We start from the raw sequence: 23,160 nt of genomic DNA, 5'->3' as shown, positions 1-23,160 counted from the left end.
TCTTTTTCTAGACCATGCCGTCCTTTTATCTTTGGCTGTTGCTTGCAGCTCAACAGACGTACGCGAAGACAAAGCCATGTGCTCAGAACAATTATGATTGTAATCCCATGCTATGTGAGATTTATGATGGAGCCACCACCGATTCTGGAATCTATCTATATGGAACCAATCAATGGGGCAATGATGGCAGTGGAAGTCAGTGTATCACTGTAAGCACACCTCGCCTGCGACTGCCGCGATAATAACAAACATACTAACGACAAGCCAGGTGGAATTAGATGACGACAAGACAGACGCTGCGTCGTTCAATGCAACATGGTCATGGACGAACAACTCTGTATGGGTCCATTCCTTCCCGAATGTGCAATATGAGTCTATCCAATTGCCCACCCAAGTGAACAATGTTAAGTCATTCAACCTTAATGCCACCTGGTCCGTATACCCATCTGGAAAGCGAACAGATGTGACCGATGAGCAAGCACTGCTTGCCATTGGCACCAAGGCAGATATCGCGCTTGATATCTTCCTTGACTTGGACCCAGACAAGGCCTCCAACGCCTCCGCTGCTGCATACGAGATCATGGTCTGGGGCGCTGTGTGGGGAGGAGTCTGGCCTATTGGCTACTACGAGCCTACCGACGGAGCACCCAGCTACACCCTTGGTGGAAGCACATTGTACGTTGCCATCGTCATCTTCTGCTGTCGCATCACGGGACTAACAAGCAACAGCCAATTGTTCGTCGGACAGAACCAGCAAGGGCAAAAGCAAACCGTCTACTCCTGGGTACCAACAGTCAACCTCGACCACATCGAGGGAGATCTCTCCGAGTTGCTTCACGTCATTGTCGACTCCGGCAATCTTACCGACACTCTTTACATGGGAGTTGTCCAATTCGGAACAGAGACAGTGCACGCGACATCGAATGTTACTGCTGAATTCAAGAACATCTTCATGGATCTTGAGGTCAACAGCGCAAAGCCAACACCGAGCAAGACTAGCAGCGGATCAGGATCTACTGCGACAAGCTCCGGATTTGCAAACGCGATGATGCCAACAATCACGAGCTTTGCCTATCCTATTGCAATGGGAGCAGCGGCCCTTCTTGCCCTATGATCCCTTTTTTTTTTAATCAATCTGCGCCTCCGCACCAAATTCTCTTCTTGTCAATCGTTGATATTATTCACCCCCGATTTCTTGTCGATAATTTTTCTTTAACAGTCTTTACCAACAAATGATACCAAATCTTAAATAACTCGGAAGTGCTATTATCCGAATTACCTCGGGCTAAATATTTAAAATTAAAGCCAAGAATTCAAACTATTGCCCGCAAAGACCTCAAGACCCACTTTGAACCAGACCACAAACATGACTTGCCTGTTAGATTTATTGTCGATATCATTGATTTACCGTCAGACGATCCCGCATATTCCGATTTCTGGAATCTTAGCCCTCTCGTCGACCAACAAAACCTTCCGATCAATAATCAAGCAGAGGGAAACTTTCCGGCGCTTGGATTTGTCCTTGTCCTCCTCAACAGCGGGACTCGACAAGCCGCCGTCGCCCCCGAGTGACATCTTGCGCCATGTCACAATATTGGTTTTGGATGACCTTGCATTGCCCGAAGAGGTGATTCGTCATTGCATCTGTGACTATTCGGTCGCATTGCTGTCCCTCCGAGGAGTGGTTACAAGTGAGACCAAACTCCAGCAAGACCTGAAGCGATCGACGATAAAAGGATTGTATTATTTTAACCCGGCAAGAGAATATGGACGAGTGCTCCAACCACAGCCGACATCATGGATGGAGACGATTGCCGCTGTAAGCCACGTCATGGATTTTGACGCTGTCTTATGTTCTTGTCGCCAGGCAATAGCGACCATCAAACTCCAAGGCGGCGGCCAAGAGCAATCGGTCTTGACCGACCCACCTTTCTTCTTGTCAAGACCGGCCAAGGAGTCCGCTTTCTTCGCATGCGAAGATTGCATGAGAGGCAGATGGTGCGAAAGCTGTAAAGCATTTGACGGCAGACATGTCGAGAGACACTGCTGGGACTGCGGTAGAGTCTGCGAAGAGTGCAAGCCAAAGACGATTCGACAGTGCCAGAAATGCAGGTCCGAGTATTGCTTCGAGCACGCGGACGGTTCTACGGCGACGAGATGCGACTGGTGTGGTTTCCGTGGTGGAAGAAGGACACAAGAATTGTATTAAATTTCATCTATCTACGGGTATCTATATCAACAGTCGCCTCCTATATAAACAGTCAACAACTTTGGTTGTGTTGTCGCTAATAATCCGGATGTATCTTGCCCACCAGTGGGCGTCACATCGTCATATGGGAAGGCATAACCTCTTCCATCAATCTGGAAATCGTGTACGATGCTAGAGTACCAATTTGTTGGATCGGCAAGGTAGTATCTTGACGACGAAACTGCAGGCTGAGTGCTGCCACCTGCGATCAAAAAGGTAGAGCGATGGAACGCCGCGCACAGTCGTGGCACGACAGCATAATGCACGGAGTTGTCTCCTCCTTGGATAGCAAAAGGACCTGCGTTACATCCAAAGATGTCCGAAGCAGTAGGCTTTGCGTATCCACGGTTGTCTCCATCGCAATACAAGACACCAGAGGTAACAGAGCAAGAAACAAGTCCCGCTGCTGCTTGCGTGTTGATTGTCAGTTTGTTTCTGGTGTAATAGGCCCAGACCTGGTCGATATATGAGGTCCAATAACTGGAGAATGCAGAATTGCTTAGTCCAGCAAGGTAGTTGTAAGGACTCAGTGCTCGGAGGGGCTGACCATTGCTGGAATACATGCAAAGTTCATCCCAAGGTTGACCGTCCGTCTTGGCTTGTTGGGTCAGTTCAGAACAGATCTGTTCGACAGCATCCGTCACAAGACCTCTTGCTTCGTTCTTGCCTCCGGAAGTATCTGTGAGGGTAATTCCCAGAGGCAACCCGACGAAGTCGACGAAACTAAGATTGACATATATCCCGCCAGCGGCAGTGTTTGTCAATTCGATAAAGCCCCAGTTGACGTTGGCAGAAGGATCGGAAGGGTTGACAGCCGAAGGTTCGACAAGTGATGTTGCGCCAGTTGCTGCCTGGACAGTATAGAACTTGAGTGTACCATCGGCGAAGTACACACGTCCAGAAGATATGTAACCAGGTAAAGTGATTGTCTTTGTCGTTCCCTCGGCTCCAAGTGGTATGGCAACATTTTCTGTGATCGCCACTGGTATTCCCGATGATGTAGAAGTAGGATAATACCATGAACCATCAGGCTTTAACATGACTAATTGTCCATTCGGATCAAGACCTGTGACATAGGCGTGCACATTTGAACTTGCAAGGTTGTTGACGAGTGCAAGCGGTAATTGGCCACCTGAAGCAGCCAAAATACGAACTGGCGCGAATGTTGCTATTGTTGTTGCATTCAGAGTGTTCTCTTCTGTGATGATGATATCTTCAGGGCCGCCGGGAGTGACTTGCATAGGACTCGCAGTGGCCAAACCAATTAAGGCTGACACTGTCCATGCGAGAACCTTCATTGTAGAGAGATAATTCGACCAGCGAATTAAGTGTAATAAAAAGATAATTGTATGACAGGAATATAGGTAAATTGAGAGGAAGACCTGTATTCGAATGAAAATAAAGAGGGCTGAGGTGGGTTATAATATAGGAGGCTCCAAGACGGGTATCCATGAAATTTCGCAACGGCCTGTAGAAACGGTCGACAGTTGTCGGGTCAATGAAGCTGAATTTTTTGATCCTGTCTATCGAGAATATTGCCACGTTAACATTGGCAAAAAGAAAAAGAGGAAAGCAAAGAAAACCACTATCAAGCAGATGATAATTTCCTGACCCATCTCTTTAGTCTCTTCCGACCACTTGAATCAACGAAGGCTTTGAGATTATCTTCGGGACTTCGAGTCAGGGTCAGACTCAGAGAAGATATCGTAGCTCTTCTACCTCCTTCGAGTTTTTCCCTCATCATGCCAAATTGTGTCAATTCAAAGTCGTCGGGTGATCTCAGGGATACAAAGTTCTTGTTTTGTATCTTTTCATTCGCTTCGTGGAGTGATGACCGGAAGGAAGAGTGCTCCCTTCTTGTCAGTGTGTCTATGAGGATTTCGCGATCAAGTAATAGCTTCGTCGCAAGTGTTTTTGTGTTTGGGCAACGGTAGCGATGATTGTGAGGAACATAATCACCATTACTTGTGATTGAACTTGGGAAATCTCGTAACATGGTAATCGCAATGTCTGTGGATGTCGTCAGCAAAGGGAATGAGTCAAGAGAGTCGAGGAGAAAATACCAGGAGGAATGTTCAATGCTTGTGCCGGTCTTACAATACAAGCGAATATACATTGTTCGACTTTCAAAGCTCTTTCATCATCAGCGGCGTTATCTGCCCTTGAGGGGTTGCCTAAAAAGGCAGGTCTAACAGGATCGTAGCCTTGTTGATAGCGACGTCTCGAGTCTCTCCAACTCCAATGTCTTGCGAGCCTCAGGAAAGGAAGCCAATCAGTGGGTCTCATAGGTTCTGGACATTCAGGAACGAGACCGTAATCGATAGCAAGACAGAATAACAAGAATCGCCTTAGATTCTCAGCCAGCTCGGGATGACAGAAACTAGGATCCGGCAATAGCGAGTCCGGCATGGTTTCATATGCTGGTGGGAGTTGTAGTCGGTGTAGATGATGATGATCATAATGTGGCGGAGGATCTTCTCTTATCGATGTTCTTGTAGACATTGCGTCTTGTCGTGATTCTTCAGTCTGCTGTTGTTGTTGTTGTTGTTGTTGTAATTGTTCTTGCTGTTCCTGTTGCTGTTCTTGCTGTGATTCTTCAACAATCGAATCAAGCGGTTCCTGCTGCTGTTGTTGTGGTTCATATTCTGGTTCTTGTTCTTGTGTTGTTTGTTCAGTCAACACTTGTTGTGTCACTGGCCCTGACAGCGAGTCTTGTACAGTCTGTGGAGCAGGCATAGCTGCGATCATGTCAAGCGACTGCCGTGCACTTCTCGGTTGCTGTTGGGGCAAGTCAAGAGATTCTTGTGATAGTCCCAAGGAATGTAGGGGCTCAGACCGACTCCTTCTTAGAGAGTTCGGATCATAGAGTTGGAGATGTTCATAGTAAAACATGAGATTTCGGTCTATTTCATTTGCCTGCGTGGACGCTGATCTCCTACTATATGCAGTAGCCGACTGATATATTGCGCTCGTCATTCTCTCTGGTTGTTCAACAGAATCAAGAAGAGGGTGAGAAGGAGTGATAGATACAAGAAAGTTGGCATGAGATGGGGCTACGGGAAGTGGAGTACAGTGCCCCGTTTGGCATATCACAGGCACACGCTTATGTACCCCGCCGGACGCTTTTTATTCCATGTTCAAACCTTCCTTCCGCATGTGCAAGTGGTAGAAAAGGCAGTTTCCTTTTCTTTCCTTCATATTTCTTTGCGGCTTCCTTTTCGTGCTCTTCCACCCTCACCGCTTGTTAGTGACAATCAATAACAAACCATAGTCAGGGGGGCGACGGCAAGGCCCAGACTCGTGTCAGGTGCGGAGTGGGGAAGGTGCAAGAGCAAGTTTCTTGGCTTTCTTGACAACATAGACCAAGTGGGTCGCGTGATTGATAAGAGCAGAGACACAGACAACCCAGTGCGTGGCTGAGTAGAGTAGTCGGGGAAAACTTGATTCTAGTTAATTCGTTATCTAAATCCACTCCCACTTCTTTTTCGTTTGGTGGGTGAGGTGATTGTGATTGGTGAGTTTCTTGCTCCGACCGTCTTCTTGCGTCTTAATGGTGTGATGGGGGTGTTTGCAGCAGCTCTTCTTCCAGACTGCATTGCATTACTTTCAGAAGCTGACGCTCTGAGTGCTGGATGTGAAGGTAATGAGCCGACGTGCTTCGCGATTTGCTGATTCCTCCGAAATGACCCAACGACTCCACGTTGACGGTCGAGATGAGCAAGGAGATCGAATCCGTCTGTATTTTTCTTCTCCTCTTCTTCCTCCTCATCTTCGTCCATGTCGTCTCCAAAGTCAACAAAATTAGACAGAGGATCTTCCTCTTCTTCTGCTTCATCTTCATCAAAAGGCAAAAAGGCCTCCATAGGACCGATGACTTGATCTGTCAACAATTTCCCCTGGTCATCAAAGAAACCATCAATATGGCTTTCCGAGTCATCTTCTGGTGTTTGCGCCCGGCTAGTAGCAGCACTTTCAATAGCAAAATAACTCTGCCAGAATGCCTTGTCCTGTCCCGAAGATTTTGAAGCTGGCCATATTCTGATTTTGTCTGGTTTTCCCTTTTCGCAGTCGACAGTAAGAATGGGTTTATATGGATCCATGATGAACATTCCTCTCTTCGGTTGGATTATCCCTTGCTTTCGTCTTCGTCTCGTTGTTGGTACAGACACTTCCTTTTTCTGTGTCGAAGGTGGTAATTGTACATCTTCTTCATCTGTTGTATCTCCATCGTCGGCTGGTAGTTAGTCATGTTAGCGAGGTAAGCGAGGTAAACATCCAGAAGCAGGAGCAGAATCGAGACATACATTCATATCCGCTTGACCCTGCTGTATCGTCCGAGTCGTCGGAATCGTCGTCGTCGTCATCGACATCCATCATCAATATCCTCGCTTCGTCAGCGTCGAAGTCCCAACATGATGCTGTATCTTCATCGTCGTCGATGAAATCATGCACGTCTGATTCGATGTCGGCGCGAAATCCAGCGTCAAGTTGATCCTGCTGTATAAATAGATCTGGGAACAAGTCCTCGTCGACTTCCGAGTCGCTCTCCGAAGTGTCAGAATGTGCTTCTTCGAATCGCACTCTTCTCTCAGGCGAGGTAGGAATCTGTTCTGCAAACACGGTATTGTAGTCGACGAGGTTGTCGGGGTGTTGATTCAATTGTGACCACAGATCATAGCTGTCTTGACTGGATAAAGACAGCTTTCTGGCGATTTGTTCTTCTGCCGCAAGCAACTGTTCTTCCCTCTGCTGCACGTTGGTTTCTTCTTCTTCATTATCGCTTAATAAATCGACTTCATTATAATCGTCATCATCGTCAAAGGTTTCCTCCGGCGGTCGCCAGCCGGACTGTTCCAGCTCATAAATCTTCTTTTCAAGATCGTCTTCGGAGGATTCGTCGTCGTTGGTGTCGATTGATTTTCTAGGGGTGGGCGGAGGAGGCATTGCGCCAGGGTGAAATGATGATTTTGAAGCCATGGATATTGTCGATTGATAGGGAAATTGTGTCTATTTTTCTGATGTGTCGATGAATTGCTCAAAGAGCATTCAGAACTCAAGCGACAGTAAGATACATTGTGTGAGATGTAGAGATGTGATGGAGAAGTGCAAAAGAAAGGTTTCAAGGAGATGAAGAATAAGGTCGTGGTGAAGATGAAGACATCCAGTACAGGCAGGAACCTTGCGCACCTGCACTTTTAGTGTCAACCTCAAAATGTGGGGAATCTTTTTCTCTCGTCATGTTCTTTTTTTTTTTGCATAACTTGACGGCCAGATCCGACCAATTGTATTGTCAGTGTTGATCACGGAATACGAAACATCCAACAGCACATTGACTGCTGTCATGTACAAATTGATGCCTTGGAGAGTGACTCATAATATCGTGTATCGTACAATTAAATTACCCCGTCTTATGGGAAAAGGTGTATACAGTACCTGCCTACCTTATACCGCAATATGACGCCTCGCTCTGCAGGGACGCGGGAGGTGCTACGACGAACGTCAAGTGCTGTCCGTCAGCAGGACTTTGATGCCTTGGAAGTGACTGATATATTGTTATGTACAACTCGAATGGCCCTTCCCTTGAGAAGAGATGTACCTTATATACCACTAATAAACGCCTCGCTTTGCTTTGCTCTGGAAAATCACCTCATAATCAATCCTTGTAGACCTTCGGCTTCCAGCCCTCTTTTAGTTCCGCCTCTCTCTCCGCTGCCGACTCTGCCTCCCTCATTTCCAGTTCTATTCTCTCTCGCGCGCGCAAGACTTTGCTCTGTAGATAGAAACTTCCGCCCTTCTTGGGGTCGTTGAGATCGAACAGCTTCTTGAACCGTTCCGTCACGACATCGAGATTCGCTTTGCCCCCCTTCGGCGGACTGACATTCAGAATGCGGCAGGCTTCATCGAGAGTCAGGCCTGATGATGATAGCGTGTTGTTTGCCGCCGGAACTGATTTCTGGTATGCTGATTGTGCTGATGCATGTTTCCACGCCTCTGACGCCGCTCTTCCAAACACTCTTGCGCCGGTGACGAAAACTTGAGTTATTATTCGATGCGCCTGTCCAACTGTTAACAATGTCAAAAATAAGAAGATAGGGACATGGAAACACACCATGATGTTTTGTGATGGATTCTTGATGGATCAAAGATCAGAACACTCTGTCGCAATCTTTTGCCTACAATACAAAGTACATGTGCCACACGCAAGCAGGCAAGATCTCGGGGGATTCGGGAAGATTCAAGAAGAAAGTCTTGGCATTGCCGTGAGGGTGGAAAAGTCGGGGCTTGAAGGCTTGTACAATTATACAAGTACAGGAGGGAACTATCCGAACACTCAAACACTGCAAAGCGGATGATCAGAGAGCTACAGTCAGGTACAAGTGTACGATAGGCATAGCCAGTCACAGGACCTGCAGTGCGACTTGCTGTCACTCATCCTTGTCGTGGCAGATCTTAGCGCTGCGGAGATACCCAGAGACGAGTCAGGTTATATCAAATGAGATCAGCAAAATCACAAGAAACAGATGACAGGATTCTCTCCCACCTGGTACAAGTACTGTAGCAACACAACCTGCAGCTCAGCACAAAACCAGAAGAGGCAAAAGACGGGAACCTCAGGGACATGGATCACTACCTTACCTAGGTTCCTATCCGTGGGTGGCTCGGCAACATATCAAGGTTTACGAGACCAAATCACCGTGGCATCCGTGTGTTTGATCTAAAAATGAAACTGATCGTCATGGGTACCCGAATACGCCCAGATGAAGTGGATCCCAATCGACTCGCATTCTCTCGTGTTCTGTTCCTGGCGCAGATGCAGAGACTTGTGTCACATAAACAAAAAAAAGCCTCTCTGCTCTTATTTAATTTCACCTCTCCACGCCCGTTTCTTTTAGTCGTCAATCATTTCCAACGTCTGTCGTTCATCCAACACTCACTACTATGCAATTCCTTCTCTACTCCAGCTTCGCCTCTCTGGCTTTGGCCAGCTATGTCTCACCGGTCTTCCAGCGTCAAGTGACCTGTTCTGACGGTGGTTCCGTTTGCGGAACTTCCTGCTATGATCCTCAGTCTTACCTCTGCTGCAGCGATGCAGGCGCACTTTGCGCCTTAGGATCTTACTGCTCCAACGACGCCAACGGCAACTCGGCTTGTTGCGAAAACGGTGCCAACTGCCAGGGCAGCGGTTCTGCTGTGTCTACTCTCCAATCAGCCACTTTTGCCTCGTCCACTGTTGCCGGCACTGCCACCACTACCGCCGCGTCATCTTCGTCGACGGCGTCGTCCACCCCAGTCACTTGCTCCAACGGAGAGTCCAAGTGCGGAAACGGATGCTACGACCCTCGGGCTTTCATCTGCTGCAGCGAACAGGGCGGACTCTGCTCTTTCGGACAGTACTGCACCACGGATAGTGACAGCAAGGCCATCTGCTGCGCCGTGGGTTTCAACTGTGCAGGACAAGGTTCCACCACCACATCCGGTGCTCCCTTGACCACCGTGTCGCCTTCGTCGACTGCGCTCGCACCCGGAAGTACTACTAGCGGTTCGTCGTCCTCTGCAGCATCGTCATCTTCTTCCTTATCCTCTGCCGCCGCTGCCTCTTCTTCCTCCATCAGCTCCGCTTCTTCATCTAGCTCTGCTTCTGCTTCAAGCTCTGCCAGCTCTGCCAGCAGCTCTGCCTCTTCTGCTTCGTCAAGCGCTGCTTCAGTCTCGAGTAGTTCATCCGACTCATCATTTACTCTAGGTTCATCCACCGCCGCCGCCTCCTCCTCCTCTTCCGGATCTTCATCTGCATCATCCACCTCTGGACGTTCTTCTTCTTCGGCGTCCGGATCAAGCACTTCCAGCTCCGCTGGTACTTCCCGCAGCTCGTCTACCACTGGTACTGCTGCTTCCTCTGCAGCTGCCGCTTCTTCCAGCTCTACAGGCGCTGCCGATATTGCTTCTCCCACTGGTCTTGGTGTTTACCTTGCCGGAGCCCTCGTCGCCCTTGCGCTTTAAAACGAGAAAAAAGCCAACTACAAAACGATCATATGCAGAGATTGTATTTTTTTCTTCTTGCTTCTATTTAAAGACTATAGATGTTAAATTGTATGACTAAAAAACGCAACATTCTTCATCATCGTCGTCTCTACCACTACCATGCCCACATACATTTGTAATTCAGCATTCGAGCTCCGAGTCGGTCGAATTCGAGCTGGCCGATCCAACTGTCGTTTGTGCCCCTGAGCTTTCCGAACACCGAACCTCCCTTCCATACCAGAACGGAAGGATCTAGTTCTCGTGGAGGCGGTCCGACCAGTATCTCTTTGGCGAGTTGTGGTTGGAGCTCTCGGAGTTTGCCTTCGAGGTAGAAATTAAACCCTACAGTCTTGCTTGCGCCGCCAATGACCATGATTCCACCGAAGAAGTCTCTCGTCTTTCTCTCGTCGCCTTTGGTGGCTTCCATGATCGACGTGATGATGGCTTGGTCCAATGGCATGATGGGTAGCTTTTCTTGCTCTTCTTCCTTTTCTACCGCTTGTTGCGGCTCGGGCGACCCAGCCGGCGAGGAAGAAGATTTCGGTGTGTCGGCCGTCTCTGCGATTTGGAGGTGCTTGTTCTCAATCTTGATTGTTGCTTCTGTCGGATTTGTCGCGTTGGCATCCTTTGGTTTCACGACTGCGAGTTGCGCTTGTGACATTGGATCGTTCGGCCTTCCATCGTATAGATCTTCGGATGCGGCAAGTAACGAATGTCTTCCTTTGAGCTTGTCCGAGTGATCGAAGATTGCTGGACGGAAGAATCCCTGTTTATCTTGTCAGATCGAGTCAAAGCAAGAGAAGGAACAAAATAATACCATGGCCGCCAACATGACTTCATCGTAGACCTTAAATTGATACTTTCTTGTGTCCTTTCCGGACTCTCTCAAATGAAATTCATATAATTGCACGCTGATGTGCGAATCATCCAGCGTACAGAACTTTTGTTTCAGCTCTTCAGCCAACAGCCAGTCGTGTCTTCTGTTGAGGTTGATTTCCTGATAATGAAACTTGTCGAATATCATCATTCGCATGAATGTCGACGTAACATCTTCTCCTCCATACTTCAGGTTGATCCTTGAGTTCTCCACGCACATTCCTTCCTCGACACAGCAGATAGAAGTCTTGGATGCTCCGACATCCACGATACACGAACTGGAGTATCCGGCGCCGAAAGTGGCGGCAAGACTTTCTTGTATGAAACAAACCCTCGAGAACCCGGCTTCTCTGAGGATGTGCTGTAGAATCTCCGCGACAAAGGCCTTTTCGTACAAGTCTGGAATGATGAAAACACAAGAATAAGACTCTCGCGGGCCTTCGACAATCGACTGGACTGAGTCTTCGATGATCAAGAAGAAGTCGCGCAGCAATGAATTTTTGTCGGAGTAGTCGTTCTCGTTTAGCCATCCATATTTCATTGGCCTTTTCAATTCATACTTGGGTCTGGAGTCTTGAGGGATTCTCAAAGCGTCATTACCGACAAAATATTCTTTCTTGTCAGTTTCTGTCCAGTCAACTCTCATGGGATCGTTATGTTCTGATATCGTCTCCGGTGGCGTTGAAAGATTCCACTTCGTAACCAATTCTCTCGAATTCGGCAATACTCGTCGCTTGTTATTTCGACGGTTGATCTTGAAATCATTTGCCATTTGATTGTATTCAGTTATAAACTGTATCGTCAGCGGGAGAGACAACAGAAGCGAACCGGAAGAGACTCACATCATCATCTGCTCGTTTCGGTAATGGTTCTTTCTCTTCATCTTCGGTTTTGGTCGACAACCTAGCAATGACCATAGGCACCGTCTTCGGCAATGCATCAGTCGCCAAACCTATCCTCAGATTCTGACTTCCAGGATGAATGACGATGGTTTTCGTGCCTAGCAATTCGGTTTCTTCTGCATCAGCTATGGCTACATTTTCTTCCGCGGTAGCTATGACATCTTCAGGCGCAACGCCTTCGTCTACGGACTTCGCCAGAGCTCTGTCTTTGTCACGGGCAGCTTTGGTCATGCGATTGCGCTTTTCTTCTTCTTGTAGTCTCCATGCCAATATTTGATCATCTCGTTTGAGAAAGTCACTTGTCGCTTATCAGCAGTGCGCAGATTGGAATTGCAAAAGGGTCCTCACGTGTAATAATTCTTCTTGTTGATGATGCGAGGGACGATCTCGAACGGTGATCCCGTTCCTGTGGTCGAAGCCATTTCTGTGTTGTTGTTGATAATGATAGCAATTCAAATCCAATCTACTTTAGCCGGTATGGATGCTGGCTCAATAGAAGGATTGTTGTTCCTGACAATGGCAAGACTTGGCAAAGCGACGTACCTGTCTAGGTAATGTAAGGTAGGGAATTGGAGAAGCAGATAAGGTTCTGATGCACGTCCTTATAGCCGAACAAAGCGTTAAGTCCTATTCCCGACCGATATAGTCATCAATACCGTACTGTACTTATAAGGGCAGAGTCGCCCTCGACGATCTGGATGGCAGAAAAACGACAGACAGCCACATGCAAGCGATGACGGACGACGAGAAACTGCTCTTCGGAGTCTGCTTCGATGGCGACACAGATCCCAGATCTCCAAAGTCGCTACCGACGTTCAGGAAATGGATGATTGTCATCATCTTGGCGACGTCGAGTCTCTGTGTCGCTTGCACGAGTTCTCTATACACGAGCACGTACTCCCAAATTGAACCACTATTCCATATTTCGCCCATTGTTGCGACCCTCGGACTGACGCTTTTCGCCGTCGGTCTCGGTTTGAGTCCTATGATCCTCGCTCCGTTGAGTGAGTTTTATGGACGGAAACCGATCTATATCGGATCGTTGATTGGCTTTGTTTTGTTCTTGATACCATGTGCCGTGGCCAAGAACACGGCGACCATGCTCGTTGCGAGGTTTTTTGATGGGTTTGCCGGATCTACTTTCTTGTCTGTCGCGGGTGGTACGGTTGGAGATATGTTTGTTGCAGATAAGTTGTCTACGCCGATGGTGTTGTATACGTTGAGTCCATTGTATGTTTTCTTTTTCCTCTTCTTTTATCCCCGCCCAAAACATTGACAGTAAATAGTCTAGGACCGCAAATAGGACCACTCTTCGGAGGCTTCATTAATTACTATACAAATTGGAGATGGTCCTTTTATTTCTTGTTGATATGGGCCGGAGTCGAACTATTACTTGTTGTGGTGTTTGTACCAGAAACCTATTTACCAGTGCTGCTGAGAAAAGAGGCGAGGAACAAGAGAAAGGAGACTGGTGATGATAGGTTCTATGCGCCAATCGAAATCTCCGACAAGACGATACCAATGGTGAGGCCATCCCTGATCTTTTTTCTCTATAGTGGACTGACAAGCCATCGAAATAGACGATATTAACATCGACATATCGACCATTTCTGTTACTAACACTAGAGCCCATGTGTCTTTGTCTCTGTCTCTATTGCGCAGTCCTCTTGGGAATATTGTATCTGTTTTTCGGAGCATTTGCCATTGTCTTTGGAGAAAACCACAACTTCAATGGATGGCAGATAGGACTATCGTTTCTTGGACTAACAGTTGGCATGTTACTAGGAGCAGTTGCAGACCCGATGTAAGTTTCCCAAAGCTCTCCAGACTTTCGCAACGACTAATGTGCCACAGTTGGAGGAAGAACCACAAGAGACTGGTGGCCAAAAACAACGGAGTCAATGAACCAGAACACCGACTGCCGCCTGCGATTGCCGGAGCGCCTTTGGTCACCGTAGGGCTGCTATGGTTCGGCTGGACAACATATTCATCCGTACACTGGATCGTCCCCATCATCGGTACTGTACCGTTCGGCACCGGAGTCATCTTCATCTTCTCGGGAATTTTCACTTTCCTTGTGGCAGCTTACCCTACATATGCAGCATCGGCACTCGCAGCCAATAGTTTTGCCAGGAGCATGTTTGCGGCAGGGTTCCCCTTATTCGGTGCAGCAATGTACCACAACCTCGGAGACCAGTGGGCTACATTCATCCTGGCGATAATCACTCTGGTCATGGGGCCATTTCCGTATTTCTTTTTTCGCTACGGAAAAGCTATCAGGAACAAAAGTAGATATGGCGGCAAGCGTTAGAGACAGTCCTCGCCGAATAAAGCATTGCATCTAGCACTATGCAGGATGTTGTTCGTTTGACCTTTTGCTTTCCCAACCTCGACGTTGAAAACAGATCCATCGTCTCCTGCTCTAACTTCACTCGACGAACCCTCTGCGGGGTTGTAAGGATCGAACACTTCCGGGTTGACAGAAACACATTTCAAGATCTTGTCTTGACACGCATGCATCAGCATCAAGTCGAACGCGCCTCCTTTTCCCTTGGCTGCATGCGCCAACAATCGACGTGCCCCTCGTGCAGTGACAGCATAAGCAAAGGTGCAGACGGGATTCCTTGAGTAATGGACTGATCGCTGACCTTCTTTGACGACTTCTCTGATGTGAGGATCGAGACCTTGGTACTTTTCTAGGGGTATTGTGGTGTTATCGTCGAAGATGACCATTGGTCCATCTCTCTGGTCGTGGTAGGGTGGATCACTGCAATGACCCATCCATAGGACATCCCAATCGTCTCCATACGGCGCAGGAGATCTTGACTTGGTGAGTTTTTTGACCGCTCTTGATATCTGCCGCGTTTGTTGTCGAACGTCGACGTCCCAGTCAACATCGTCTTCCATGATCAAGGCGGAGCCCCATCCGTTCTGTATGATAAATTTCAGTAGGTCCAGGTGACCCAGCCAGGCCATTGCTGCTCCATGCGCCTCGACAGGGCCGAACGCCTCAAATGCTTTAATGAAATCCTCAGACCATCCTGGTTGATTTGGTATCGTGACAGTAATGCCACTTATAGAAGACGCGGCTTTTATTCCATCAACACGCCATTTGGTTCCTTGAGATAGAGCGAGGATTGCTTGGAACTTTTGGTATTAATCAGAGATGAACAGCATGCAGGAAGCAAATGAGACTCACACCAAGAGTTGAGTTAGCCGCGCTCGCGTCGTCGTATTCGCTTAATTGTTTGGGGAGAAAAGACGGTTGGAATTCATAGTTATGCCACAGAACAAGGAACAGCAGGACCGCAACAACAGAAACAGACGAGACAGCAACTCGTCTGTTCAGCGCAGTCAACATGATTGAAGTAGAGAGTGTGGAGAAGAGCGAGCGGTGTTGTTGAAACCACCTCAACCCCTTTTGCAGTCCAAGGCAGAACTTGGAACTACCAAAATAATGACGTTCCTTGTACAACGTTGCATGGTCCGTGGCGTTATTTGTCACGATCAGCCTGAACACCGACTTTTGCGGTGCGCGCGCGAAGGTATACACTGAATAAAAGAGATGACTTGTCCAGGAATGGTTTGTTTGTGTTGATGGAGACCGAGCCGAGATAGAATAATCAAGTCGAGCTTCACTGGCCACCTACCTTGCCTACTTCTACTCTGTGTAAGGTACCTGTAGCTGAGTTACATGGCTTAAGGTAATGTCAAAGAGCCCCCGATGACGCTTCCTGATGGTCCTTGCTGAGTGAGATACGGTATCGACGGCTCTTCTCTGCTTTGACTTCTGTGCTTGAAAGTGTGAAAAGAGAAGATGCTCGCGTAGAATCAATCCGCGGACATGCGAAGCGGGCATCGGATGGGTTTATATCCACAAACGGTATATTTCAGCACAGCAGAACAACACAAACCCGGGTCGACGCATGTGCATACAGCAATAGAGTTACTGTTACAGTAAGATTATTATCCCGCTGCAGAGTAGATCGAGCGAGTGATTCCGAATGGTAGAAGTGCACAGACTCCCGCTATCCCCGGTGTCTGTACTGTAGGTGAGATCTCATTGTTCATTCAAAACAAATGAAGGGGTTAGTATTTCTACATCATCGATCATTTGTTTCTGGTGGTTATATTGAAGCCCGAGAGGAGGAAGTGAGAAAAAAGCTCTGACCTGTGAATAACAATGTCTTGAGTGCGAGAAGAAAAGAAGAAACTTTCTCTCTTTGCAGGGATGAATCTTCACTACCAATGAATCAACATGAATCTTTCGAATCAGTCATGGCTTCTAATGGTACCGCTAACAATACCACAACATCACCCCCACCATCTTTCAGCTGGCCTCGTAGAGTTAGATCCCCAGAACCACACCTCCCTCTAAGGAAAGCCTCACCCCAGAGACTGCACCACCGAAGGCCTATACCGGAAAGAATATACGTGCCCCCGCCTCCGCCGCTCAATGAATCCACGAGGAACGTCAGTTGGCCGCTTCCACCCGAAGAGCGAAGACTCAAGCCGTCACGCTCCGTTCAAGAAGGACTGAGAGACAGGCACTTTCAAGACTTGGACGAACTCCGTCGGCAGTCGCCTCGTGTGGAAGAACGACGAGAAGAAGAGGAAGAAGAAGAACTCAGAGAGGAAGAAGAACAGCACCGATCGTCCTCAAGTCATTCGTCCTTGGAAAGGGTAGCGACGCCGGAGACCGACTTTGACGTGGATGATGCCCTGGACCTGTATGCCGCTGGATTCGAAACACCTGAGAGAACGAGTTTCGAATTGAAACAAACCCATCGTCGAAGCCAATCTGCTGGACATGTCGATATGAGGAATATTGTCGTTGCAATGAAGAAAAAGGAAGAAGAAAAGGTTCCTCCATTGCCGGTGCATAGAGATCGATACGGGTTCAAAAAGGCTTCGCACTACATCACGCCGAAAGAGTTTGACGTGTGGGAAACGGAGTACTCGACGTATCTTGTCGAACGCAAAGCGAAATGGGAAGCATTGATGAAAAAGTATGGCTTGTCTGTCGACAAGCCGACAAGATTCCCGCCGAAATCAGACAAGATCAAGAAATACGTGCGGAAGGGTATACCGCCAGAATGGAGAGGGTCGGCGTGGTTTTGGTATGCAGGTGGTCCAGGAAAGCTCGCCGCCGACCCCGGTCTGTACTGGAAACTACTTGCACGGGTCACTGCTGGCGACCTATCCGACAATGATCGGGAACACATCGAGCGAGACTTGAACCGAACATTCCCCGACAACATCCAATTCAAACCGGACGGCGACGAGGAGAACGAGAGAGAAACGGAAATGGTCAAATCGCTGCGGAGAGTGTTGCAAGCTTTCGCGGTGCACAATCCTTCGATAGGTTACTGTCAAAGTCTTAATTTCATTGCCGGACTGCTGCTATTGTTCCTCGACAAGGACGAAGAGAAGACGTTTGTCTTGCTCCAGGTCGTCTGCACAGAACATCTGCCTGGAACACACGGTGTCGCTCTCGAAGGCGCGAACATCGACATCGCAGTCTTGATGACTTCGATTCGACAATCGATACCCTCTGTCTGGTCGAAACTTGACGATAGACAGTCCATCGGGAACACGAGATTACCAACTGTGTCGTTAGCAACTACAGCGTGGTTCATGTCTTTGTTCGTTGGCACATTACCGATCGAGTCGGTACTCCGAACGTGGGATTGTCTATTCTTCGAGGGCTCGAAAATACTGTTTCGCGTGGCTCTGGCAATATTCAAGCTGGGCGAACCGACAATACAGAAAATCACGGACCCGATGGAGATATTTCAGGAGGTGCAATCTATGCCAAGGAGAATGGTTGATCCGAATGTCTTGATGACATGCTGTTTCAAAAAGGGAAGGAACGGATTCGGAGGCTTGTCACAGGACGTGGTCGAGAAGAGAAGAGAAGAACGGCGGAAAAATATCGATATTGATACAGACAAAAAGTCTAGGTTATATAGACTTAAAAGGCATTAAAGCAGAGCTACCTTTTCGTTGAACAACTTTTCAGCTCTTTGCCATACGGGTGTGGTCTTTCTGTCCTTCAATGCCTTGAGAGAAGGAAGCAGAGCGTCGCTGAAGGCCTCGCTCGCCTCTCTTGGTAGCAGCGAGGGAAGGTGGTCGATGGAGATGACACTTAGTTCGGGACCGGCCGTTGTCTTGACCTTGACGGTGGGTTCGCTGAAGGTGGTGTTGATGTCGTAGATGGGGATGGGGTTGTGGGGGTTTGTGGTGTCGCACGAGACGTCGCAGACAACGGAGAGTTTTCTGTTCTCGTCGTTCAGTTGGGTAGGCTCGATGAAGGGAGGAATGGGGTCCGAGAGGTAGATGCAGTTGACGAAGATGTCGGACTCGAGAATCTCGGGGTAGGGCCCTTGCTTTTGTCTCGTCTCGTTGATGTCCCACTTCTTGATGTTCTCGTCGGGGATGCCAGCCTTGAGGAGGAGGTCGACGGCGCCCTTGCCGCATCTTCCCAGAGCTCCCATGACGAAAGCGGTAGGCTTGCGGCCAACCTTGGCCTCTCCTGCCTTGAGGTCCTTCTGAACCTGATCAACGAGCAGACCCTCGTTGGCGAAGGGCTTGACAGAGCCCAACGGGCCGCCCTCGGTCAATTGGCGAGCCCATTGCTGGACGGCGAGCGCTGCTCCTGCGAAACCGGCGTGGAATCCGAAGGCAGCGACACGTCTTCCTGATTCGTCTTGCAGAAACTCAAGATCGTAGAGAGTACCGCCTCCACGAGGGAATCTGCCCAGCACGTCCCTCCAGCCACCCTGGTTCTTGTAGCAATGTGCGAATTGGACGTGGGTGTGCTTGAGCGGGAACGTCTCTTCCGGAAGCTCCTTGAGACCGATGATGATGTGGTCAGCAGGCGCGTCAGGCCACGAGCCCTCGGGGACAAGAGTGGCTCCTATCTTCTCGAATTCGGCATCGTCGAAGATGGACAGAGAAGAACGCTCGACGTTGACGGTGTAGCCCTGGTCGATCAGAGCTTTGGCAGTGGTCGGGGTCAAAGCAGAGCGGTGCTCGAGAGGTTTGGTCTGTTGCGGTCAATTAGTGCTGGACTTGGCTGTGAGAGACAATCAAGGAGAGAACACACCTCGGCGCGGAGGTGGAGAGTCGGGTATGAAGACATGATGGTTTGGATTACTGTGAATTGTGTTGCAAGAAAGAGAAAGAGAGCAGTGTGCAGCTAAGTAATAATTACCACAATAAATGGAAGTGACTCAACAATCACCTTTTCGCGGGGTCTTTCTGCCTCGGAATGTGTAACGTTTTGCCCGAGCGGAAAGACAGCGCCACTTTTTTTGTTTGATTTATTACTCAGGTACCTTACTGTTACTGTTAATCACCATCACTACAGTGCTGTACCTTAGCTTACTGCAATCATCACTACACCTAAGGTGTCGAGAGACTGTAAGATAGGCGGGGCATTTCTTTGGTCATATAAGGTAGAAACAGAAAGAACTCGAAGACTGCCCTCATTTGACTCGTTTCTCGCTCTGCTGCAAGTCTCAACCAATTACTATAGGGTCAACTTGATCTGATCCGCTCTTGATTTCCCTGTTCATATTTCTCACCGATCAATATCCAAATATCTTATTCTGTCCTGTCTTGAGTCTAGGTACCTTAGACACTTGCATCGAGTGTGACTCTACGTCAAGGGTCTTGGCGTCTTTTCCAAAATAATTATTTCCCCTCCACGAAAGACTTACAGCTTCTACAAAAATCTTATCTCCGTCTATATACACTCGACACAACACACACACACATCATGCCTACCCAACTAGAAGAGGTCAGTCTTTCTCTTTGTTTGTCCTTTTCATCAGACAAGATAGATACTGACAGAACAAAAAAAACAGCTCGTCGAGTTCCTCCATCATGGTAACACTCAGATCAGACAAGTCGCAGCAGAGAACCTCGTTGGCTTCTCGACGGCGCAACCTTCGCTGTTCAAGCGCAATCAAATGGAGCCTATTGCGGACCTGAAAATGCTGGTCAAGGACTACACTGTAAGTCTTGGTCCCGCCCTTCTCGCCCAGGCGCTTGCCTGCTGCCCGACTGACATCTCCTCAATAGCCCATAGCAAAGGATGCGCTCACCATGCTCATCAACTTATCCGCCGAGGATCCCGAAGTGCTAAAACACCTCACCGACGACCCAAAGTTCATCGAGACAGTCCTGGCCAAAATCACAATCCCCTCGGAACCAAACGCCGACCTCTTTGCTATGCTGCTGGCCAACATGTCCAAGTCAGACAACATCAAGACCATCCTCAAGCTCGAGAGAGAACCTGCCTCGTTCCTGTCGACATCGTCGAGACTCGTCATTGACCAACTGTTGGACCTGTTCGTCAAGGGCGCAGAAGGATCCTACAACAAGGACGCCAACTTCGACTACCTGTGCTACGTCTTCGCCGACATTTCAAAACACGAAGAGGGCCGGAAACACTTCCTTACCGCAAGGCCCGAGGACAAAGAAGACGTCATCCCGCTATCCAAAGTGGTCGTCTTTACTGAAACAAAAAGCCCGATCCGGCGAAGAGGCGTCGCCTCGATCATCAAGAACACATGTTTCGACACTTCATCGCACGACGGCTTGATCAGTGACCTGGATCTACTGCCCTACGTCTTTCTGCCACTGATGGGCCCCGAAGAGTACAGCGACGAAGACACCGAAGGCATGCCTGACGAGCTACAACTACTGCCGCCCGACAAGGAGCGAGAGAAGGAGCACGACATCACCAAGATCCACCTCGACACCCTGCTTCTTCTAACGACAACAAGAGAAGGACGAGACAAGCTGCGGGAGAAAAAGACGTATCCCATCATCAGAGAGCTGCACTTGCAGACGGAAGACGACGAGGTCAGAGAAGCCTGCGACAGACTTGTCCAGGTCCTCATGAGAGACGAAGAGGACGAAACAACAACAACAACAACAAAAGTCGACGACGACGAGGAGGAGGACGAGCTCGTAGAAGTATAGATTCCCATACATCGTTGACCTGCCTTGTGTATATACATGATCTTATGTTGCATACCACTCTTGTGCGAGTTGATTTTGTGGGAAATCATGCTCGTGGGGGCGGTGATTTGAGCACCTGCGCCGACCGCGGGGACATTCTGGACTCTCCAATGGAAGCCCACTTGACTATCTGAGATATCTTCTCCGATATGAATATCTCCTCGGCAATCGATCGAATCACAGACATGTCAAGGAAAGCACAGGCGTCAGCAATGACTCTCGATCACCGAGTTCTGATCGTGATTGTATTTTTTTTGCTTAAGGTTGGCCGTGAGTAATGCTGATCGCTGATCGTTAAAAACAGGAGCAATTCATCACTGAATCTCGCTCCATCCCCTCTTCTCTCCTCCGACTTCATGCATGACCGGGCGCGTCGCACCGCTCATGCTGCTCGCCCTCCTCTGTCTCATGCCCGCGGCTTGCACACAGGCCTCCTTGAACACATTAACAAACCTCAGCACGTCGCTAAAGTTGTTATATAGCGGCGCGGGACCGACGCGGATGACGTCCGGTCTACGCTCGTCGATGACAACACCCTGCGCTTCCAGGACCTTCATCACCTCGTCCAGCATGCCGGGTGCTAACCGCAGCGACAGCTGCGCTCCACGCTGCTTGGGGTCACTGGGGGTGATGATCTCGAAAGTGCCCTTGTCGATTTCCATCTCGTGCAGGAGTTGTTCCAGGTATCGCGTGAGCTTCAGACTCTTCTCGCGCATCCCTTTCATTGATGTCATGTTGAAGACATCCAGAGATGCTCGCAGGAAAGTCATGTCTCCGACAGATGGGTTGCTCAGTTGAAATCCCGCGGCTCCTGGGATCGGTGTGAAAGTGTTGTCCATGGAAAACCGAGACTTCTTGTCACTGCCCCACCAGCCCGCAAGTCGTTGTTGTTCTGACTGACGCGCGTGAACGAAAAACCCTCCGATTGCTCCCGGTCCCGAGTTCATGTACTTGTAATTGCACCAGACGGCGAAGTCAACATTCCAGTCATGAAGCTGCAAAGGAACGTTTCCGACAGCATGAGCGAGGTCCCAACCGACTACGATACCGTGCTTTTGAGCGTGCGCTGTGATTGCTGGGATGTCGAAATATTGGCCCGTGTAGAACTGGACGCCGGGTAGTAGGAGAAGAGCAGTCGATGATGCGTTCTCGTCAATCACTCTCATGATGTGCTTTGTACTCAATATGGGTCTCATCGGCGTGTTTGGCACGAGCATGACCATTGCATCTTTGGGGTTCAAGTTATGAAGACGGATTTGCGATTCGACAGCATACTTGTTCTTCTCATCAGTGATGATTTGACACGAGGCAAAAATACAAAGAAACAACTTACGTGGTCCGAGGGAAATGCCTTGCCTTCGATTATGATTTTGTACCTCGTCTCCGTGGGTCGGTAGAAACTACACAGCGCTAAATGTAGATTGCCAGTCAAGGTCTGCATCACAGCGACTTCCTTTGGTTCTGCGCCAACAATCTTGGCCATGTCAGGCACGACCCCTTCATCTACGTCCACCCACGGCGGTAATGTTTGCTCGGGCGACTTTGTGAAATGTCCATACACACCCTTCGTCGCCCATGTCTGGAGATACTCTTTGGCATATGTCGCCGTCCTCTTCGGTTGCAGTCCCAGGGAGTTACCACACAGATATGTGCATTCCTCCTTGTCATCTGTTTGTCCAGAGATATCGCCTCTGGTAGGAATATGGAATTCTTTCCTCAAGTCAGCCAACGCATCGCTCTTGTCGAGCTCTGCAGCGTATGCCGGATCGAAGATGTCCATTTCTCTTCTTCTGTCTTGTTTCTCTGAAAGTCCAAAGACAGAACTGTAAGTCAGGCAAAGAGCTCCTTTGTTCTTTTTGTTCGCAGCTCGGGTATATTCGCTTTAGCTGCTTCGCGCAGGTGACCGGACGACAACACGTGAGATGTTTTTTCTCGCCCGGAAGCAATTGGCGACGGTGACGTCGCCAAGGAGCTTGGACCCCTACCCACCATGCCTTACCTTACCCCAGAGTCACCTCGGCAAAGTTGGGAACCGACCCCGCCTTAGTGGTAAGGTAGATACCTTATATAAGGTATCTACAT

At 48.9% G+C, this 23,160-nt stretch overlaps 12 protein-coding genes across 13 annotated transcripts; 4 read left to right on the top strand and 8 right to left on the bottom strand.

Moving 5' to 3' along the window:
* Nucleotides 1-107: 107 nt before the first annotated feature.
* AAFC00_001589 (uncharacterized protein) lies at nucleotides 108-1,114 on the top strand (the record flags this gene model as incomplete). The annotated part of the gene is made up of 3 exons (XM_069340798.1): nucleotides 108-209; nucleotides 269-675; nucleotides 730-1,114. The coding sequence occupies 3 exons, from the start codon at nucleotides 108-110 to the stop codon at nucleotides 1,112-1,114; spliced, it is 894 nt and encodes a 297-aa protein (XP_069204277.1).
* A 1,121-nt stretch (nucleotides 1,115-2,235) lies between these two features.
* Nucleotides 2,236-3,546, bottom strand: AAFC00_001588 (uncharacterized protein; the record flags this gene model as incomplete). The annotated part of the gene is made up of 1 exon (XM_069340797.1): nucleotides 2,236-3,546. The coding sequence occupies one exon, from the start codon at nucleotides 3,544-3,546 to the stop codon at nucleotides 2,236-2,238; it is 1,311 nt and encodes a 436-aa protein (XP_069204276.1).
* A 290-nt stretch (nucleotides 3,547-3,836) lies between these two features.
* AAFC00_001587 (uncharacterized protein) lies at nucleotides 3,837-5,224 on the bottom strand (the record flags this gene model as incomplete). Its single annotated transcript, XM_069347939.1, has 2 exons — nucleotides 3,837-4,258; nucleotides 4,312-5,224. The coding sequence occupies 2 exons, from the start codon at nucleotides 5,222-5,224 to the stop codon at nucleotides 3,837-3,839; spliced, it is 1,335 nt and encodes a 444-aa protein (XP_069204275.1).
* A 482-nt stretch (nucleotides 5,225-5,706) lies between these two features.
* Nucleotides 5,707-7,225, bottom strand: AAFC00_001586 (uncharacterized protein; the record flags this gene model as incomplete). 2 transcript variants are annotated; one of them, XM_069347704.1, is made up of 2 exons in its annotated part: nucleotides 5,707-6,482; nucleotides 6,553-7,225. In XM_069347704.1, 2 exons carry the CDS (start codon nucleotides 7,223-7,225, stop codon nucleotides 5,707-5,709), a joined length of 1,449 nt encoding a protein of 482 aa, XP_069204273.1. The 2 variants fall into 2 exon arrangements, with proteins under 2 accessions (XP_069204273.1, XP_069204274.1); XM_069340796.1 differs by having other exon boundaries at nucleotides 6,553-7,192.
* A 676-nt stretch (nucleotides 7,226-7,901) lies between these two features.
* AAFC00_001585 (uncharacterized protein) lies at nucleotides 7,902-8,360 on the bottom strand (the record flags this gene model as incomplete). The annotated part of the gene is made up of 2 exons (XM_069340795.1): nucleotides 7,902-8,303; nucleotides 8,358-8,360. 2 exons carry the CDS (start codon nucleotides 8,358-8,360, stop codon nucleotides 7,902-7,904), a joined length of 405 nt encoding a protein of 134 aa, XP_069204272.1.
* An 827-nt stretch (nucleotides 8,361-9,187) lies between these two features.
* AAFC00_001584 (uncharacterized protein) lies at nucleotides 9,188-10,246 on the top strand (the record flags this gene model as incomplete). Its single annotated transcript, XM_069340794.1, has 1 exon — nucleotides 9,188-10,246. One exon carries the CDS (start codon nucleotides 9,188-9,190, stop codon nucleotides 10,244-10,246), a length of 1,059 nt encoding a protein of 352 aa, XP_069204271.1.
* A 136-nt stretch (nucleotides 10,247-10,382) lies between these two features.
* AAFC00_001583 (uncharacterized protein) lies at nucleotides 10,383-12,467 on the bottom strand (the record flags this gene model as incomplete). Its single annotated transcript, XM_069340793.1, has 4 exons — nucleotides 10,383-11,033; nucleotides 11,085-11,936; nucleotides 11,986-12,343; nucleotides 12,394-12,467. The coding sequence occupies 4 exons, from the start codon at nucleotides 12,465-12,467 to the stop codon at nucleotides 10,383-10,385; spliced, it is 1,935 nt and encodes a 644-aa protein (XP_069204270.1).
* A 302-nt stretch (nucleotides 12,468-12,769) lies between these two features.
* AAFC00_001582 (uncharacterized protein) lies at nucleotides 12,770-14,356 on the top strand (the record flags this gene model as incomplete). The annotated part of the gene is made up of 4 exons (XM_069347703.1): nucleotides 12,770-13,275; nucleotides 13,332-13,569; nucleotides 13,626-13,849; nucleotides 13,900-14,356. The coding sequence occupies 4 exons, from the start codon at nucleotides 12,770-12,772 to the stop codon at nucleotides 14,354-14,356; spliced, it is 1,425 nt and encodes a 474-aa protein (XP_069204269.1).
* On the bottom strand, nucleotides 14,353-15,406 carry AAFC00_001581 (uncharacterized protein; the record flags this gene model as incomplete). Its single annotated transcript, XM_069347938.1, has 2 exons — nucleotides 14,353-15,192; nucleotides 15,245-15,406. 2 exons carry the CDS (start codon nucleotides 15,404-15,406, stop codon nucleotides 14,353-14,355), a joined length of 1,002 nt encoding a protein of 333 aa, XP_069204268.1.
* Nucleotides 15,407-18,029: 2,623 nt separating this feature from the next.
* AAFC00_001580 (uncharacterized protein) lies at nucleotides 18,030-19,189 on the bottom strand (the record flags this gene model as incomplete). The annotated part of the gene is made up of 2 exons (XM_069340792.1): nucleotides 18,030-19,094; nucleotides 19,154-19,189. 2 exons carry the CDS (start codon nucleotides 19,187-19,189, stop codon nucleotides 18,030-18,032), a joined length of 1,101 nt encoding a protein of 366 aa, XP_069204267.1.
* Nucleotides 19,190-19,828: 639 nt separating this feature from the next.
* AAFC00_001579 (uncharacterized protein) lies at nucleotides 19,829-21,039 on the top strand (the record flags this gene model as incomplete). The annotated part of the gene is made up of 3 exons (XM_069340791.1): nucleotides 19,829-19,849; nucleotides 19,917-20,066; nucleotides 20,134-21,039. 3 exons carry the CDS (start codon nucleotides 19,829-19,831, stop codon nucleotides 21,037-21,039), a joined length of 1,077 nt encoding a protein of 358 aa, XP_069204266.1.
* A 353-nt stretch (nucleotides 21,040-21,392) lies between these two features.
* Nucleotides 21,393-22,858, bottom strand: AAFC00_001578 (uncharacterized protein; the record flags this gene model as incomplete). Its single annotated transcript, XM_069340788.1, has 2 exons — nucleotides 21,393-22,352; nucleotides 22,412-22,858. 2 exons carry the CDS (start codon nucleotides 22,856-22,858, stop codon nucleotides 21,393-21,395), a joined length of 1,407 nt encoding a protein of 468 aa, XP_069204265.1.
* Between the last annotated feature and the right edge of the window lie 302 nt (nucleotides 22,859-23,160).

Source organism: Neodothiora populina (genome assembly GCF_041146345.1).
Source record: "Neodothiora populina strain CPC 39397 chromosome Unknown canker_contig_12, whole genome shotgun sequence".
NCBI lineage: Eukaryota > Fungi > Ascomycota > Dothideomycetes > Dothideales > Dothioraceae > Neodothiora > Neodothiora populina.
Note: the sequence above shows the minus strand (reverse complement) of the source record. Positions and strands in the feature narration are given on the sequence as shown.